Below are 18778 nucleotides of genomic sequence, written 5' to 3' on the forward strand. Positions count from 1 at the left end.
TTCTCAGGATCCAAGAGCTTCATAGTGCAGGGACCCCAGGTCCAAAGGAAACATTCTATTACTGGCTCTTCTTTCTTTGTTATAGTAGATCCTCTTTCTCTGTTCAAGTCTCTCTATTTTTATCTATTGTAAGATAAAGGTCTTTTATGTCACACCTTTGGGAATCGTCCAAAAACAGGATCAGAATGGTAGTGGGATTTAAAATGGTGTCTTGTGGTTAAGTACTGTTGAGTCAGTTGTGACTCGTAGTGACTCTGTATAGGGTTTAAGTGACTGATGAATTTGAGCCACCAACCTTGTAGTTCAAACCAACCATGTGGTACACCACACCAGGAATCCTAAAGTCCACTGTTAAACCTCTGGTTTGTCACATCACATTACATCGTAGGAAATAGCTACATCTCAGATGCCAAACCACTGAGAATCCTGGCCCAGTCAAGTTGTCATAAAACCGTACCTATCATAGTCCACCCCTTGTCAACTTGGTGCCTGTATGTATCTCCTTAAGCCATACATGATCTCTAAGTAATGATAATCATAAAGTTATCATTCATCTAACAGAATACAGCTAACACATGTACAGCTGAAAGCTCACTAACCCCATTATAGTATCCGTAAATTTTTCCAAGTCCAAATTGTAACCTGAAACAAAATTCCTTTGAAATCTGTGAATCTAGATAACAAGTTATGTGCTTCCAAATAACAATAGTGAACAGGCAAAAGGCAGGCATTTCCATTACAAATGGGAGCAATTGGAAGGACAGATGGCTTAACAGGTACCAGACACGTTAAAAATCCAGCAGAACAATTGACATTAGATCTCAGGACTTGAGAGAATCAATCCTCTGCTGTAATACCCTCTGCTGTCTAGCCTCTGAGTGTTAGCCATGCACTCTGGGTTTGGGGTGTTGTTGTTAACTGCCATGGAGTCACTTTCAACTCATAGCAACCCTGCATAGGATTCCCAAGGTTTTCAGTCTTCAAGGGAGCTGAAAGCTTCATCTTTCTCTTGTGGAGCAACTGGTGGGCTCAGACCGCTGACCTTATGGTTCACAGTCCAATGCTTGTCACATGGAGCCACCATGTTCCCTGGGTTCTGGGTAGAGGCCAGTCAACCCTGAACTTCAGCTCCAGACCCACCGGAATGGCAACTCTGCTCCGTCGACTTTGGCAGTCCTGTTCTCCTTGTCCACCTGAGTGGTGACCCTACCCCTCGGCCTAGGCAGGCCTCATTCTTCTGTTCCCTTGGGCATGGCAGCTTTACCCCCTCAGCTTTGAGCAGGCACCCTGTCTGAACGGCAGCCCCATACTCTGGGACTGAGTGACCCCACTCTTAGAAGCCCCAGGGGTCAGGGTTCTACCTTTAGAGACAGGCGGCTCTGCTTCCTGTGCTCCTTGTCTTTTCGGCTTCCTGGTTTCTCCTGATCTCTAGAGGAGGCCAGCCTGCTCTCTGCTCTGCCCAAACAAGTGTCACAGAGCTCTTCAGTTCTATTGCAAGTGCTCAGAGGCACTCCACTCCACCAGTAAGCCGAAGCCAGAAGATGCTCCATGAGCCACAGAGCCTGACTTTACCAGCAAGTGTCCAGACCCCCCACTCTGCTCAGCTCCCTGACTTCATGGGTTGGTTTCCTGATTGTACAACCAGGACTCTATAAGTAATGCTAAAACTAGAAAACTAGATTTGTTGTTGTTGTTAAGTGCTGTGGAGTAGGTTCCAACCCACAGCAACCCTGAACAGGGTTTCCGAAGCTGTAAATCTTTACAGGAGCAGAAAGCCTCATCTTTCTCTCACAGAGCAGCTGGTAGTTTTGAACTGCTGACCTTGCGGTTCGCAGCCCGATTCGTAACCGCTACACTACCAGATATTTAGCTTAAAAAAAAAAAAAAGGAACTGAAAATGTTAAGAATAATCATTTAATATAAATAGACTTGATTTTTACTGTTACCATTACCTCATATAATGAGAAAACCATATTCTCTATATGTGAATATTGAGGGTAAAATAATATAGAACGTTTTGGTGTGGAATTCTTTGTTTTGGTTATTAAATAAGTTTTTAAAATATGATTTATAGAAAATACGGAGACCTCTTTATTTTCCTATCATAAAATGGGTATAAGGATAAAAATGATGACTCGTTTAAATTTATTACTGACCCAAGAGAGGAAAGCAGACTAGAAAGACATATACCAAATTTTGACATTTGTTTTATTTTATTTTTTCCTTTAAAATGTATTATTAAAATTTGCTGATTTATATGTGGACTGTGAGTTATAGAAAATTATATTCGCCAACATTCATTTTAGGAACTGTATTTATTTGGAGAGTTGCTTGGGGTTCAAGTTCACATGCTGAGAAGTTGTGGTTGTGGAAGAAAGCTAGAATGCAGCTAGCCAATGGCAGAGCACCGTACTTTGTGAACAGATTTTTGCCCTTCATCAAAATCTGTAGTAAAGTTATTTTTTATATATATGTAATTGAGAGTCGGTTTTCTGTTTGTGAAGAACTCATGATTTGACTAGCTTTACTTTTGGTGTGGTGCGGTAGGATAAGCACTGGACCCCAAGGTCAGTTTAAACCACAGGTTGGCAGTTCAAACTCCCTAGCCATTTCTTAGAAACCCTGTACAAGGTTGCTGTTAGTGGGAACCAACATGACGGCACGTAACAACAACAAACAACAAGGGTCTAGAATGCAATATGGCAGAAGTGAGGCAGCTTTTGACAGTTCAGGTGCCCAGAACAGAGAGATAAAAGGACAACAAGTTGTGGGAAAAGGGTGAATGTTTTATGAGACTAGAATTACAACCCAAGCCATGGTATTTTCAATAACCTCATATGCGTGCGAAAGTTGGACAGGGAATATGGAAAACCATAGAATTGAAACATTTACATTATGGTGTTGGAGGGGAATATTAAAGGTACATGGGTTGCCAGAGGAACAAACAAATCTGTGTTGAAAGAAGTACAGTGAGAAGACTCTTTAGAAGCCAGGATGGTGCTGCTTTGCCTATCATACTTATTATCAGAAAGGACCAGTCCTGGAAAAGGACATCATGCTTGATTAGTGGAGGGTCAGCGAAGAAGAGGAAGAGCCCCACTGGGGGCAGCAGTGGGCTCGAACATAGTGATGGCTGTGAGGATGGCACTGGGCCAGGCTGCGGTGCATTCGGTGGTACATATAGTCGCTGTGAGTTGGAACTGACTGGAAGGCACCTAACTACAGCAACACCAGAATTATGGCTCAGGATAAGTTAACTAGGTATCTGGTTGTAGGGGTGGGTCATCGAGGCAATCTTCCACAATCAATAAAAAGCAGAAGAACACAAAAATCGAATTATTTTCTGTAGTTTATACCTTGGTGTGGATCTCATCCTTAGTTTTAGCTAAGCTTTGCTGAATATACTCCTCGTTGTCACCATTCTCTGTCCTGTTACTGCCTTCTGAGGGAGCAATGACATGGATCTTTCTCAATTTATTCTTATGGCCAGAGAGACTCCTATGGAGTAGGTAGATAAGCACTAAGTATTTGTTGAATTGAATTGAAATTCTAAAGTCCATTTTCCTTTAAGTTCTTCAAGGAGAGAAAAATATTTACTTGGAAACTGTACTCAAATACAGCTATAAATATTGATAAATGGTTCATGTCATGAGACTTTTATTGTATGTTGATTTTTGGGGGGGGAGAGGGCTGAGGTGAATGACACGTTCCTTTATATTATGTAGACTGATACTTAAAGCTATAGATATTATTACTTTGGAATCTAGGCAGGACAAACTGTTACATAGGTGTTTGCATTGTTTCAGGATAACCATTTGGTGGTTTTTGAATGTAACTTGGGCACAGGAACAGAATGTGAGATATCCTAGAAGTCCTTGAGGTGTTTTCCTGTACTTTGAAGATCAGTTTTGTCATGAGCGCTGATGCACGGCCTTCATCGGTTGACCTTCATCATCTAAAGGATCTTATTTAATCTTACTAATACGATAGCAACCAAATAGAGTGTGAGAATGAATGTGGATTTGAGTCCTGGCTCAAATCTCAAATCTGCAGATTTTGTGTGATCTTAAATAGTAAGTTATTATCAGTACACATGGGAATATAGTACTTCCCACTGTGAGAGTTAAATGAAAATAACTCAGATGAGGCTTACTGTTCCTGTTAAGATTTACAGCCTTGGAAACCACACACGGGGGCACCATGAGTCGAAACCAACTTGATAACACACCACAACCGTATATAAAGTAGATATTATTTATGTAACAGTCATTTTTATAAATTACACTATCATGATTAATTATGCTGAGAAATTTTTATATACATAGAGAACCTTTATTTTAGTCTGTGACAAAATATCTCTATGGAAATATTTAAAAACAATTTTTAACATTTTGAAAAACAGTTTAAAACAATTTGAAAAGCAGTGTTTGGGGATGAAAAGCTCACCCATGATTCCACATTCATAAATATTTTAGTATATTTGTTTCATCTTGTATGTATACTATCCTAATGAATGTTTTAACTTATGGGAAACCATAAATGTACTTGTAATATTTTAAGAAAAAATTATTAAAACACATTTAAGAATTCTGTTGATCAAGATCTGGTAGGCTTAGTTGTAAAGAATGACTTTCACTCAGTTTATGTGAAGAATCTGGGGTTTCCATCTTTACAAAGCTCATGCAAAGTTCCAACTCTTAGTGACCCTGTGAACAGCAGAACAGAACACCACCTGGTCGCCTATGATACATATCTGTTGTTACATTTGAGCCCATTGTTTAAGTCACTGTGTCTGTCTGTCTTGTTGGGGGTCTTCCTCTTTTTTGCTGACCTCCATTTTACTAAGCATGATGCCCTTCTACAGAGACTCGTCCCTCCTGCTAACATGACCAAAGTAGGAGAGAAGTCTCGTCGTCCTGGCTTCTAAGGAGCACTCTGGATGTGCTTTTTCCAGCACAGATTTGCTTATTCTTTGCACAGTCCATGGTAATTTTAATATTCTTCTGCGCCAATCTCCAGCAAGTTTGTCTGGGCGACTGCAGCACTCTAAGCCAATTAACAGAAAGCTCCACTAAGTTTATCTGTTGGCTGTTTCCCTTACCAATCTGCAGGACTAAAAGGCAAGAAAAGGAACACCAGAATTCAAATGGATGGATTCTCCTTAGTTCTTCCTTATTGTTCAACTTTCACATTAATATGAGGCCGTTGAAAATACCATTGGTCAGGCACGCCTTAGTCCTCAAAATGGCCTCTTTGATCTATAACACTTTGAAAAGGTCTTTAGTATCAGATTTGCAGTCTGACCTCTGATTTCTTGACTGTTGCTTCCATGAATATTGATTGTGGACCCAACTAAGATGAAGTTTTTGACAGTTTCTATCCTGCATTTGTCATGATGTTACTTAGTCTAGTTGTGCGGATTTTTATTTTCTTTACATTGAGATGCAATCCCTACTGAAAGCTGTGGTCTTTGATCCTCATCAGTAAATATTTCAAGTTCCTTCTTCCCTTTCAGCAAGCAATGTGTATCACGTGCATATCACAGGTTTTTCATGGGTCTTCCTGTAATCCTAATGCCACTTTCTTTTTCATATAATCTACCTTCTTGGATTATTTTCTCAACAGACAAATTAAGTGGAGTCCTGGTATAGCACTATTGGATAAGCACTGGACTGCTAACTGCCAGGTCAGCAGTTCAAACCCACCAACCATTCCTCAGAAACCCTCAAGGTCACTATGAGTCAGAATCGACTCTATGGTACTTAATTTTACAGATTAAATAAGTATTATGAAAGGATACAAGCCTGGTTTACACCTTTCCTGATTTTAAACCATTCATTATCTCTTTGTTCTGTTTGAACAGCTGCCTCTGGGTCTGTGTACAGGTTCCTCAAGAGCACAGCTAGTGTTCAGGAATATTCTTTTTACACTATGTTATCCATAGTTTTTTGTTATGTTTTTTTTTTTCATTTTGCACTGTGTTATCCATAATTTGTCATCTACAGAGTTGAATGTCTTTGCATAGTTAGTAAAACATATATAAACGTATTTAGAGTATTCTCTGCTTTCTGCCAAGATACATCTGACATCAGCAGTGATATCCCTAGTTCCATGTCTGCTTCTGAATCTGACTTGAATTTCTGACAGTTCCCTGTTGATGTACTGTTAAAACCATTTTTAAATTATCTTTGGCCAAATTTTACTTGCATGTGATATTAATGATATTGTTTGATGATTTCCACATTCTTTGGGGGCACCTCTCTTTGAATGGGCACAAGTATGGATCTCTTCCAGTCAGTTGGCCAGGTAGTTAGTTGTCTTCCAGATTTCTTGGCATAGATGAGTAAGTACCTCCAGTGTTTGCTGAAAGATTTCAATTTGTAGCCTGTCAATTCCTGGAATTAACAATGCCTCCTGCGTGGCTTTGGCTTTTTCCTTCAGTACCATTGGTTCTTGATCATATGCTAGCTCTTAAAATGGTGGAACATTGACCATTTCTTTTTGGTGCAGTGACTATGTATTCCTTCCATCTTCTTGAATGGTTTCTGCGTCTTTCAATATTTTGCTGAGAATCCTTTAATATTACTATTCGATGCTTAAATGTTTTCGTCAATTCTTTCAGCTTGAGAAATGCTGAGCGTGCTCTTCTGTTTTGGTTTTCTCACTCCAGGTCCTTATACATTTCATTATAATGTATTTTGTCTTCTCTTTGAAATTTCCGGTTCAGCTCTTTTTCTTCCTCATTTCTGCCAGTCACGTTATCTTTTCTAAGCTCAGCAGCAAGTTTCAGAGTCCTTCTAACATCCATTTTGGTTTTTTCTTTCTTTCCTCTTTTTTAAATTATCTTTTGCTTTTTTCCTGTATGATCTTGATATCATCCTTCTGTTTTCAGTCATTAGTGTCAAATGCATCAAATCTGTTCTTGAGATAGTCTCTAAATTCAGGTGGGATGTTTTCATTGTCATATTTTAGCTTTGGGGGAATTCTTTTAATTTTTTTTCAGCTTCAGCCTGAACTTGCATATGAGCATTTAATGGTGTGTTCTACAGTCAGCCCCTCGCCTTGTTTTGGCTGATACTGTGCTTTGCCACCTTTTCTTCCCACAGATGTAGTCAATTTGATTCCTATGTATTCCATCTGGTGTATATAGTCACCTTTTATGATGTTTAAAAATGCTATTTGCAATGAATAATTCATTGGTCTTGCAAAATTCTATCCTGTGATCCCCAGCATTATTTTTTAATCACTAATTTTTATCGCCACAGCCATGTTTCCCTTTTTGCTTCCAACTTTCAAATTCCAATCACCAGTAATTATCAATGCATCTTGATTCCATGTGTGATCAGTTTCAGACAGAAGAAGTTGGTAGAGTTTTTCAATTTCATCATCACTGGCTTTAGCGGTTGGTACGTAAATTTAGATAGTAGTGGTATGAACTGGTTATCTTGATCACAGACGGCATCGCACTTCAAGATAGATTTGAAAATGGTCTTTTTGACAATGAATGTGACACCATTTTCTTCAATTTGACATTCCTTGCATAATAAACCATATGATTGTCAGATTCAGAATGTCCAATACCATTCCATTTCAGCTCACTAGTGTCTAGGGTGTTAGTATTCATGCATTCCATTTCATTTTTTGCCAACTTCCAATTTTCCAAGACTCATACTTCATACATTCCATGTTCTGATTATTAATGGATGTTTGAGCTGTTTCATCTCATTTTGAGTGTGTCCCATCAACAAATGAAGGTCATGAAAGTTTTGCTCCATTCATATCATGGTCAGCTGTAATTTGAGGAGGCAGCTATTTCCTAGTCATATTTTGAGTGACTTCCAACCTGAGGGGCTCGTCTTCTGGTACTGTATCTGGCAGTGTTCCACTGCTATTCGTAAGGTTTTCAGTGGCTAGATACTCAGAAAAATAGTATGCCCACCTTCTTTCTAGTCTGTCAGGTCTGCTGAAAACTGTCCCCCATGGATGACCTTGCTGGTATTTAAAATGGCAGTGGTCTAGCTTTTAGTGTCAGAGCAACACGCATGTAACCACAGTACAACTGACAGACAAGTGGCGGGAGTTGGTGCAAATGTACTGAAACATACTGAAAGGAAACCCAGTCATTAGGATTCCATAGAGCAGGAGCTCTTAGTCTATTGAAATTTTATGTAAAAATTTGTGAATGTGTACATATTTGTAGGAAGAGTTTCTGATCTTAATTATTAATGGGATATCTGACTCAAAAAATTATGAGTGCACCTTCATTAGAGTAAAACTTTATCAAGTTAATTTCTTCTTATTTAATGTAGGTTGTGGAGTCCTGGGGTGATGCAAACAGTTACACATTTGATTTCTAAGTGATAGGTTATTGGTTCAATTCTCTACCCAGAGATACCTCAGAAGAAAGGTGTGGCAGTGTACTTCAGCTAGGTCACAGTCTTTGAAAACTCTGTGGAGCACAGTCCTAATCTGAATCTCATGGGGCCAACATGAGTCAGTCATCTTCATGGAAATGTAGACGTACTCAGTGTTGTTGTTGTTGGTAAGTGCCTTCAAGTCGGTTCCAACCCATAGTGACCCTATATAGGGCTTCCCAGGAGCAGCTGTTGAGCAGGAACTACTGGCCTTGGGGTTCAAAAGAACTTTACAGTCCAGCGCATTAACCTACAACACCACACTGGGACTATATATATATGTATGTATATATATTTGTGTATGTGTGTATATATGTGTGTATGGAGTCCTGGTGTGGTGCTGTGGGTTAATGCGCCAGACTGCAAAGCCATTTGAACTGCATAGTTGGTGATTCAAGCTCACCAGCTGCTTCTGGGAAATCCAATACAGGGTCACTATGGGTTGGAACCGACTCAACGGCACTTAACAACAACAATATGTGTGTGTGTGTGTGTGTGTGTATGGGCTAAGCATGCCCACATAAATAACTTGCTTACACATGTAATGTGCATAGTGTGCACAGTAAACTTGGGTTTAAATGTTTGTGTGTGGGTGGAGTTGTAGGTTTTTCAAAACCCTGAAACCTAACATTTACATAATTTATCTGAAAATATGGTATTACCTTGTTACCTTATAGGTCTCGAGTGCTGTTATAACAGAAGTACCATCAGTAGATGGCTTTACCAAGCATAAATATATTCTTCACAGTTGAGGAGAAAGATCCTTCTCTCCTTTCCACATCTGTTGGCCCAGCAGTCCTAGGAGAGCTCAGTGTTTTCCTGGCACTTTTTTGCCTGGATCTAGGTGATTCACTTCAGGTCCAAAGGATGCATTCCACTCCTGGGTCCTCTTTCTTGGTGGTAATAGGGCCTCTGATCTCTGCTCACTTCTCTCTCCTTTTATCTGGTAAGTGAAAGGGGTGGCAGGCCACTCCCCAGGGAAACTTCCCTTAGTTAGACCTACCACGAAATTAAAGGTGTTGTATCCCACCCTTAATCCTTTTACTGGTTTATCAGATTACATCAGGGGGATCATCACATAATTGCCAAACCACAGCCAAGCTGACACATATTCTGTGGGGACATACATAATTCAGTCCATGACAGTGGTGTTGCAGGTCTCTGTGTTAAAGTTAGTGTTAGTGCCATCAAGTTGGTTCCAACTCAGAGTGGCCCTTGTGTAGGGTTTCCAGGGAGCAGCTGGTGGTTTTGACCTGCAGTGTTCAAACTTCAGGTTGGGTGCTTATCCTAGGATGCCACACCAGGACTCCTTTATTTAAATATTAAGAAAAATTTAGTAGTCACTGAATTTTATTTTCCTTTTCTAGTTCATAGTGTTTTCACATTGTTAGAGCTTTGTGGATAGAGTGACCATAATAGTTTATGTCATGATGGCATAAATATTGCTATTTAACATTCAAAGCTTTCTTCTCTCCTAAGCGAACCCTATTGTTCATAGCATGGTAGAGAAGGAACATAGTGTTTGTCCTACTGAATATGCATGTCCAATTTATTGATTGCAATCCCTGTTCCTGGCACCTCTCCACCTAAATTCTTTTAACTCTTAGTTGGGTTTCAATTCTGAATAAAAAAGGTGAATAGAAAAAGAGAAAGGCATGTCTATTTTGTTTCAGCATGAAGGTCTGTTCATTTGGAAATGGAAATGTTCTTTGTACTAGGCGGTTCTTTGTGTAGCTTCCATTGAATTTGGAGAACCTACAGTACAAGCCCTTTTCCCCTGTCATTCATAATAGACAGAAAGACCCAGGAAAACCCCCACTATTTGCTGTCTACAAAAGAGTGGAGGGGGAATTGCTTGCAACTTGGAAGAGCTCTTCTATGGGAACCTGAACCTTTGATTATTTAGTGGCAATTAGATGAAAGTGCTTTCGATTTCTTGCATGTGGTGCCATATGTATTTTTCCTTAAGGAAATGTTGGAAGGAAGTTGTAATCATGGGTTTTGGTTGTTAATTACAAACACATTCATATATTTGTGTTTCTGTAGCTGCATGTAGCATACATCAGAAATAAATTATGAATTATGAATATAGAGAGTTGGTTGAGAATACAAACTGTGTTATCAGCATAAAATGCAGCCTTTTGGGTGGCAACTCACAGAAGACGTGAGGATTTCACTTGGTAACCTTGTTACCATCTTTCTGTAAAGAAAACAATTCTATCTAAAAAGGGAGGCAGATGAATCTAGCTGATAATTTGCTTCATCTAATTAAGGAGCTCTGGTGGTGTATTGGTTACGAATCGGGCTACTAACCTCAAGGTCAGCAGTTCGAAACTACCAGCTGTTCCACAGGAGAAAGATGAGGCTTTCTGCTCCCGTACAGATTTGCAGCCTCGGAAACCCTGTGCAGGGTCACTGTGAGCTGGAACTGACTCCATGGTACTTAACAACAACAACAATTAGGACGCAAAGATTCTTTCCCTTTTTTTAGTTATTCTTTTAGTCATTTCAAGGGAATGACTAAACAAGGGAAAAGGTTTATAAAATATCTTCCTCCCTCTGGTTTATTCCTTACATCAGAAATTCTCATGTCACTGTAAGGTCTTACTAAACTGTGCTTTCTGCAGGATTTGAACCCTTAAACTAAATGTCTTCACTAGGTTTCATTTTATTTTAAAGATAAATTTGCTTCTTAACTGTTTTTTTTTTCCATTGATTTTCTCTCTCTGTCTCTATTGAAGTGAAAATTAAACTAACATCCATCACTAGTCTGTTAACCTTTCTCCTGCCTCTTCCTTTTGACACAGAATTTGCTCTACATTTTGGGCCTGGGGCATGTGTATGCATCTTGTAATGTTTCAAAGCAGAAAAAGAGATCTCATTATAAAAATAGTGTGCTATCATGTGGAGGATTAGACATTCAGCTGTGTGAGTTTACCTTAAGAATCAGATGGATTTTGCATTTGGTGCGCACAGTTAAAAGGCTGTTTCTTTGTGCGGTACACTGGGAAGGCGCTGATGTGGTCTTGGTTTTGTTTTTTAGTGTGGGCTGGTGCTTATTTTTGTGCTTGTTTGTATGTAGATTAGACCTTCTGGAGGAAGTCGCTCAAGGGCTTATTTGGTACTGTTTCCAAAAATTCCTGTCCCTAAGAATGTGGTTGAGTTCTTGTTTTTATCTTTTAGAATGAAGTTGGTTGACATTCTAACATAGGCTATTATTGGTCACATGACTTCCAGTTCTCTTTGTGACTCCTCCTTTTCCTTTAGTCCTGTGTACTGCAGGGTCAGATCACAGCTTGTCACACCTCTGCCTAGAATTGTCAGTAGCTGTTCTACTGTCTGTGGAGTTAAGTTCAAAGTCCTTATTTTTGTCTTGAATCAGAATCCTGATATGGCACTGTAGAATAAACAGTGGACTGCCAATCACAAGGTTGGTGGTTCAAACGCACCAGCCTCTTCTTGGAAACCCTGTACAGGGTTGCTATGAGTCGGAAGTGGCCTGACAGCAATTAACAACAACAACAACAACTTTCCGCTGTCTGTGGAATTAAGTTCCGACCATTTGATCCCTTCCATGGTCTGGCTACTTGTCTTTGTAGCCTAGTCACATCCTGCTGCCTTCTGTGTTCTTTTACATTAACAATGCATTTATTCATCTCTCAGTGACAGACATTGGATTTCATTTAATCCTGGCAATAAATGTGAATGGATTCCAGTTTAGAATCCATTATTGGGGTTATATCAGTCCAGAGTAGGGCTGATTTAGAGTCCATGCCCTTTAAAATCTGTCTTATCATTTTGTTCCCACTTTTTACTCTGCCTGGAAAATCCTCTCCTCTGCTCCCCATTCTGCTTATCAGAATGCAAAACCATAATCGGATGTACAAGTCAAATGCTATTGCTACCACAAATCCTTTCCCCAGTCCCACCAGTCAGGTATTGTCCGTCCCCTCTTTTGAGCCCCATTGGTGCTTTCAGTCTCTTTATGGCACTTAGTATGTGTTGTATTATGGTGACTTATGTCCTTGTATCCTTGACTAGATTGCAAACTCCTTGAAGACAGGGACCCTGTCTTCTTTTTATTTCTAAAATACCCTGACAACTTAGATCATTTCTCAGAAAATGTTGAGTGAACATTCCTGAATGCTGGGAGAAATAACATCGTGTTCTTAGCTTGTGCTACTTTAAGAAAAAGTTCAGAGCAGAGACTTCTGCCTGAGGGAGGGATGTGTTGGCCCAGGTGTGTATGTACATTGTTTTATGATATACTCTATGCATGAGGCTGGACAGCCAGGAAGCCAACCTTGTTGGAAATATTTATGTGTTTTCCTCTCTCTTCTTTCTTTCTCTCTGTAGTTCTTACCTGTAATTATTTCCATAATTTTAGAAGGTCTTAACATTCTTCCTAAGTAATAATTTTGTTTTTACTTGCTTCCAGCTAATAATTCTCTGAATAACTTAAATGATTAGATGATTTCATTTTAAAAAATTGTTATGCATTTTCATTCAGGTACCTCAAAATCTCTTGTTTCCATCCAATTCATTCCATTTTATTATTAAACTACAACTGGGACCACAAAGCTTTCATGAGCAAGAATGACATCTTGGCTTCGTTCCCTGAGGAGCCAGCTCTGTGCCAGATTCTATTTGCTCAGCTCTCAATGAGGCTGTTGTGGAAATGTGGGTTTTCTGTGCTGTGAGAATTTCTGTGTACAAAGAGACCTGCTTTCCAGAAAGAACACTGAGAACCCGAAGCCCAAGAAGCCGGGTTATTAAAGTGAACGAACCAGAGTAACCTTATCCAGAGGGTGGCCAGAGACACTACAAAACAAAAGGTCAATTGCAATTGCTATTTTAGTTATGTACCCCACCCCATCTGGGGTTCGGAATTGCCGTATGGTGAAGCCTTGTTAAGTAATTTTCAAGTCAGATGAAAATTCTTTACTTTTTTTTTTCAGTAAAATTATAAGTCTGTGCACTTTTGAGAGCCATTTGGGAAACAGAATGTGACTAAGCTAACTATAATGGATTATTTGAGTTGAGAGTTATGACAGATTTTTAAATAACTTATAACAATCGCTAGTATTTCACACCTAAGCAGTGCCCGCAGTGTTCTAGGAGGTATGGTAAGTATGGACTCAGACACAATAATATTGTTTTTATTGTGTCCTTGGCACTTAGTCATGGTAGAATATTTTTACATTTTGTGTTTTAAAGGTAGAAATGCCATTCATACATGACAGCTTCAGGAATGTCGTCCTGTAACTTAGTTTTGAAGAACTTTACCACAGAGTGAGATGTTTGTAAATGAAAAGACGAAGACCCAGGGCAGTGAAATGGCCTGTGCCTGATCTACCCACTCAGTTCTAGAAGCAGTCCTGCTCTGACTCAGAACAGGGAAGAAGACGTCCTCAAGTTACTGAAGAGTAGACTGCAAGTTTCATTTAGACAATTCACTTTGCATTTGAAACTTACATGAAAGTATGGCAAAAATCATAGACTACTACCCAACATTTCTTAAATGTCTTACAGTATCTTAAAGTGCATTTTGAATTGTAACCTTTCATGGTTGTTGTTAAATGTTGTCGAGTCAGTTCTGATGTAGAGCGACCCTGTATAGGGTTTCCAAAGAGCGGCTGGTGGATTTGAATCACTAACCTTGTGGTTCATCGTGAACTTGGAGTCCAGTGCTGGTCCTGCAGCGCCACCCCATGGTGACAGTAGCCACATGGTGGTAGTGGTGGTAGTGTGCCGTGGAGTCAGTTCCGACTCATAGCGACCCTGTGTAGGGTTTCCAAGGCTGCACATCTTTACGGGAGCAGAAAGCCTCACCTTTCTCCTGCAGAACAGCTGTTTCAAACTGCTGACCTTGAGGTTATCAGCCCGACTTGTAACCACTAAGTTGCCAGAGCCTCCTTAGTAGCCACATACACATATCTAAACAAACCAACAACCTGCTGCATCTAGTTGATGCTGGTAAACAGTGACCTATAGGACAGACTCCTGGGAGTGGCAGAGGACACTGTAGGATAAGCTCTGGACCAGCAAGCCTGATTTGAATCTCAAGGCAGGCAGTTCAAACTCCCCAGCTGCTCCTCGGAAACCCTATACAAGATTGCTGTGAGACACACCTGACTCATTGGTACTTAACAACAATAGGGTATACTAGAACTGCTCCATAGGGTTTCCAAAGCTGTAAGTCTTTACAGGAGCAAACTGCTCATACTTCTCCTACAAGCAACTGATGGGTTTGAACCCGGTGATCTTCCTGTTAATAACCCAACACGTAACCCACTGGGTTGCCAGGGCTCTTTATACATGTCTGTTGTTGTTGTTAAGTGCCAGCAAGTTGGTTCTGACTCACAGCGACCCTGTACAGGGTTTCTGATGAGCAGCTGTGGATTTGAACCACTGACCTCGTGACTAGCAGTCTAGTGCTTATCTAGTGCACCACAATCAAGAGTCCTTAACGTGGCCAGGTTATGTCAATTAGAGAGAAGCTGGCTTTGCAGTTTTCCTGAAGTATGTTATTTCGTTAAAAAAAGAAGGTATATGTAGGCAGTAAATGCATAGCGTGTCCGAAGGCAGGCAGGATTTGAGGCAAGGAGAGGTGCTGTTACTGTGTAGAGAAGGAGGGTTCATGATGCGCATGACAGTACAGGAAGATTCAACTCTTCCCTGAGCAAGAAATCTATTGTCTCTGTGATAAAGTTCATGAATTTCATAGATTTTTCAGGGCCATCAGAGATCGGAATTCTCAAGATGCTGAGAATAACTTGAAGGCCAGTTTCTGAGGAGTTAAAGCTATCACAATAATTTGGGAAAATGCCCCTCAGTTTCCATGGGAACACAGGACTATGCAATACCTATACTTAAGAATCTGTATTTAACTTGCCCCTATCTTTAACGATTACTTTTGATATTGCAATTAAGAGAAACCAGTTCTAATGCAGAGTTTTTCCAGAAATATTAAATACCTTTATATTACATATGAGAGGGTTTCAAAAAAAAAGTTTCTGTTTTCCATAAACCTTTTGAAGGTTCCTGATATTTCTGTGGATCTCCGAGTCTCTGGGTGGTAGACGTGGTTTGTTATTGACTAGTACCCTCAAGTTGGGTGTGTGAACTCACCCAGCAGCAGCAGCACGGAAGAAAGGTCTGGCGACCTGTTTATGTAAAGATTGCAGCCGAGAAAACCCTGTGGAACCTTCTATTGTGTAACACATGGCGCCACTGTGATGCTAGCAATGGGTTCCTATTCAGATTATTATCTGATGAGACGTTATTCAGAAAGTAATACTCTAAACCTTTCATGGCCTAATACAGAAACACCTAAATTGGTTGCCCACCAGATTCGCTGGGGATACTTTGAAAACATTTATTTTATCCACAGAAGCCTTGTGGATTCAGAACCTTGGGGAATGCCTCTTAGTTGTTACCTGTACTAATGCAAATCTCTCATGATGATGGTTCTGCAGTGATCATCCCATGGATTCATGTTTAGGAGATACTAGCCTAGTACATAGTTTGGAATGTTACCAATATAAAAATCATGGGTTCCTGTGGTTGTTTGGTGCCTAAGCTTACTTTTTTACCCCTATTTTTCCCCCTAGAGACAGTTTATTTGTTTGGTGGCTGGGATGGAACCCAAGATCTTGCAGACTTCTGGGCATACAGTGTGAAGGAGAACCAGTGGACATGCATCTCTAGAGACACTGAGAAAGAGGTAAGTGCTCAGACTCGGAAGTCTGGGTTTACAAAGAAGGGGGTGCACTTCTTTTAGTGTCTGTCAGCAGTGGTAGCAAACTTTGTGGTGAACAAGTTTGCTGTAAGTAACTTTGTATTACAGCTTCTGTACATGTTTCTTTAACTGAGAGTTCATGAACAAGTTCATGTAATGGACATAAATAGACGTGGGCATAGCTCATAACTTTACAGGAGCAGACAGTCTCATCTTTCTCCTGAGGAATAATGTGGATTTGAGCCATCAACCCTGTGGTTAGCAGGCCAGTGCTGATCCGACAGGGGCCACCGCATTATATATCAGTTTCATAAATTTTATATTTTTAAATTAAAATTGTATCTATGTATGTATGTATGAACGTGTATCTATCTATACATACATATTAACACATTTCCATAATGAATAAGACAACTATGGTTTGGGTTTATGCTTTTAAATAAATGCATGATTGTAGACTGACAAAGAATATTAATATTTTTGCAATCTTTATAGAACTTGTTAACGGTAACTTCCACCTAAACTGTTTCAGATAATAAGGTGAGAAATAAACGCTGCCAAAGTCAATAACAACAACAGATAATACGGAACAGGGGTCACAATTCAGAATCTACCTTTTTAATTTAGGAAGACCATTTCAAAAATAGTACTGGAGTCCTAGTGCGGCACCATAGGATAAACACTCGACCTCAGTGTCGGTTTGCATCACAAGATTGCTGGTTCAAACTCACCAGTCTCTCCTCAGAAACCCTACACAGGGCTGCTATGAGTTGGAAGTGACTCTATGGTACTTCACAACAACATTTCAAAAATATCTGCTGCTATGTCTTTGCTGTTAGGAAGCAGGCTTCTTCCTTAATTAGTATGCTCCAGGGATAAATCAGTTATAATGCAAATACTTGATTTTAATCTTTTTAAAGATATCTTAAAATTCTGTCTTCTATTTATTGCCCCAGGTGAAAAAGTAGGTAAAAATGGCCTTTCCTTTTTGGTATTCAAGTACCATTTTCTGAAATGATTATTTCTACCCTTAACAAAAATAAAAACAGATTTTTTTAAATATCTAACTTATTCTTCCTAACAATTTTAAATCTAGGTTGATTGCACCTATAATTATTCTTGCAATAAGCTAGGGTTCATCCTCAAATTCTCCCTCTCCTCCAGTGCATGTGTCTAATTAGAGTCTCCATTGTAGCAGTTTCTAGCAGCTAGGACTAAATTGCAGATGTCTGTTTCTCTCCATGCCAACTTCATAGATTCCTAAACTCTTTGGTTGCCATTGTGTGGCCACATATATATTTTCCATTAGTCAACACAGTTCTTAAAAGAGCATCTTTGGTCACCTCCTCTTGAAACGCTGCTGTTGGCTTCAGGTCCTGTTTCTCTCCTGTTGCTGCAAGTTCCCCCAGAACCTTACTGCCAGATAGTGGTGGTGGTGGTGGTGAGATGGGAAGTCTGTTTCGACTCAAAGCCACTCTGTATAGAGTTTCCGAGACTGTAAGAAAGCCTCCTTTTTCTCCTTTGGAGCAGCCGGTGGGCTCAAACAGCTGACCTTGCTGTTAGCACTCCAGTGTGTAACCCTCTATACCACCAGGACTCCTTAGTGCCAGATAGTAGTAAGCACTTACTTTGATCATAAGTCTACAAATTGGATGTATCGGTCTTTAGGTTTTGAGCAGGTTCACTCCTGTGTCTGGGGTCGCCTGGTTTGAGATGGCTTTAGTTGGAACTACTTGGTATAGTTGCTTACCTTCTGTTAGGTTAGCTAGGGTTTGTTATCATGGCTGAGCAAGCCACAGATTTGTTATTGTCTTGTCTGTCAAAAGAGGTCATGTGAACAAATCCTGAGCCAGTGTAAGGTGAGGGCACTATCAAAGGGCATGGATACAGGCATGTGTGAATCATAATGCTCATCATAGTTAAGTGCCATCAAGTCGGTTCCGACTCATAGTGACCCTGTATAGGGTTTCCGAGAAGAGACTGGTGATTTTGAACCACCCACCTTGTGATGCAAACCGACATTGAGGTCGAGTGCTTACCCTACAGTGCAGTAGAACAATATGTCTGCCTCAGTTCCTTCTGCTCAGAGTGTAAATGCCAACCTTCACATAATTTCATGTCCAACCTCTTTTCTAGCCTTAGCTCCTAACTTTATGTGTCAGCCATACTTGTAGTTGCTAGATGTGTTTCCTTTTCTTCCCTGTGTGTTTTGACAGTGTTGGTTCTTTCTTATGTTTGGAGTCAATACTTCACACCCTACCCCCTCCAAAACCTACACGAGCTAGTAGACGGTTACTCATTCTTTTAAAACTCAGTTCAGACTTCACTTTCCCTCTGAAGCATTTCTTCACCTTATCAAGCAGAATCAGAAACTTCCTTTGGTGAGCCCACTTAATCTTTTGTATTCTTTGAATGGTTTGCTATAGTTGTTGTTAGGTGCCATCGAGTCAGTACCGAATCATAGCAACCTTATGCACAACAGAACGAAATACTGCCCAATCCTGGGCCAACCTCACTACTATTACCACACTTGAGTCCATCGATGGTGCCACTTGGCCAATTCATCTCGTTGGGGGGTCTTCCTCTTTATCTCTGACCCTCCACCTTACCAAACATGATATCC

General features: G+C 40.1%; 1 protein-coding gene across 1 annotated transcript in view; it reads left to right on the top strand.

Annotated features, from left to right (window-relative positions):
• MKLN1 (muskelin 1, intracellular mediator containing kelch motifs) overlaps nucleotides 1-18778 on the top strand; it is a 194754-nt gene that overhangs the window by 106435 nt on the left and 69541 nt on the right. The window contains exon 9 of the mRNA XM_006861143.1: nucleotides 16028-16140. Coding sequence (XP_006861205.1) covers nucleotides 16028-16140 — 113 coding nt within the window. The remainder of the gene's footprint in view (nucleotides 1-16027; nucleotides 16141-18778) is intronic.

This window comes from Chrysochloris asiatica, unplaced genomic scaffold (assembly GCF_000296735.1).
Source record: "Chrysochloris asiatica unplaced genomic scaffold, ChrAsi1.0 scaffold00041, whole genome shotgun sequence".
NCBI lineage: Eukaryota > Metazoa > Chordata > Mammalia > Afrosoricida > Chrysochloridae > Chrysochloris > Chrysochloris asiatica.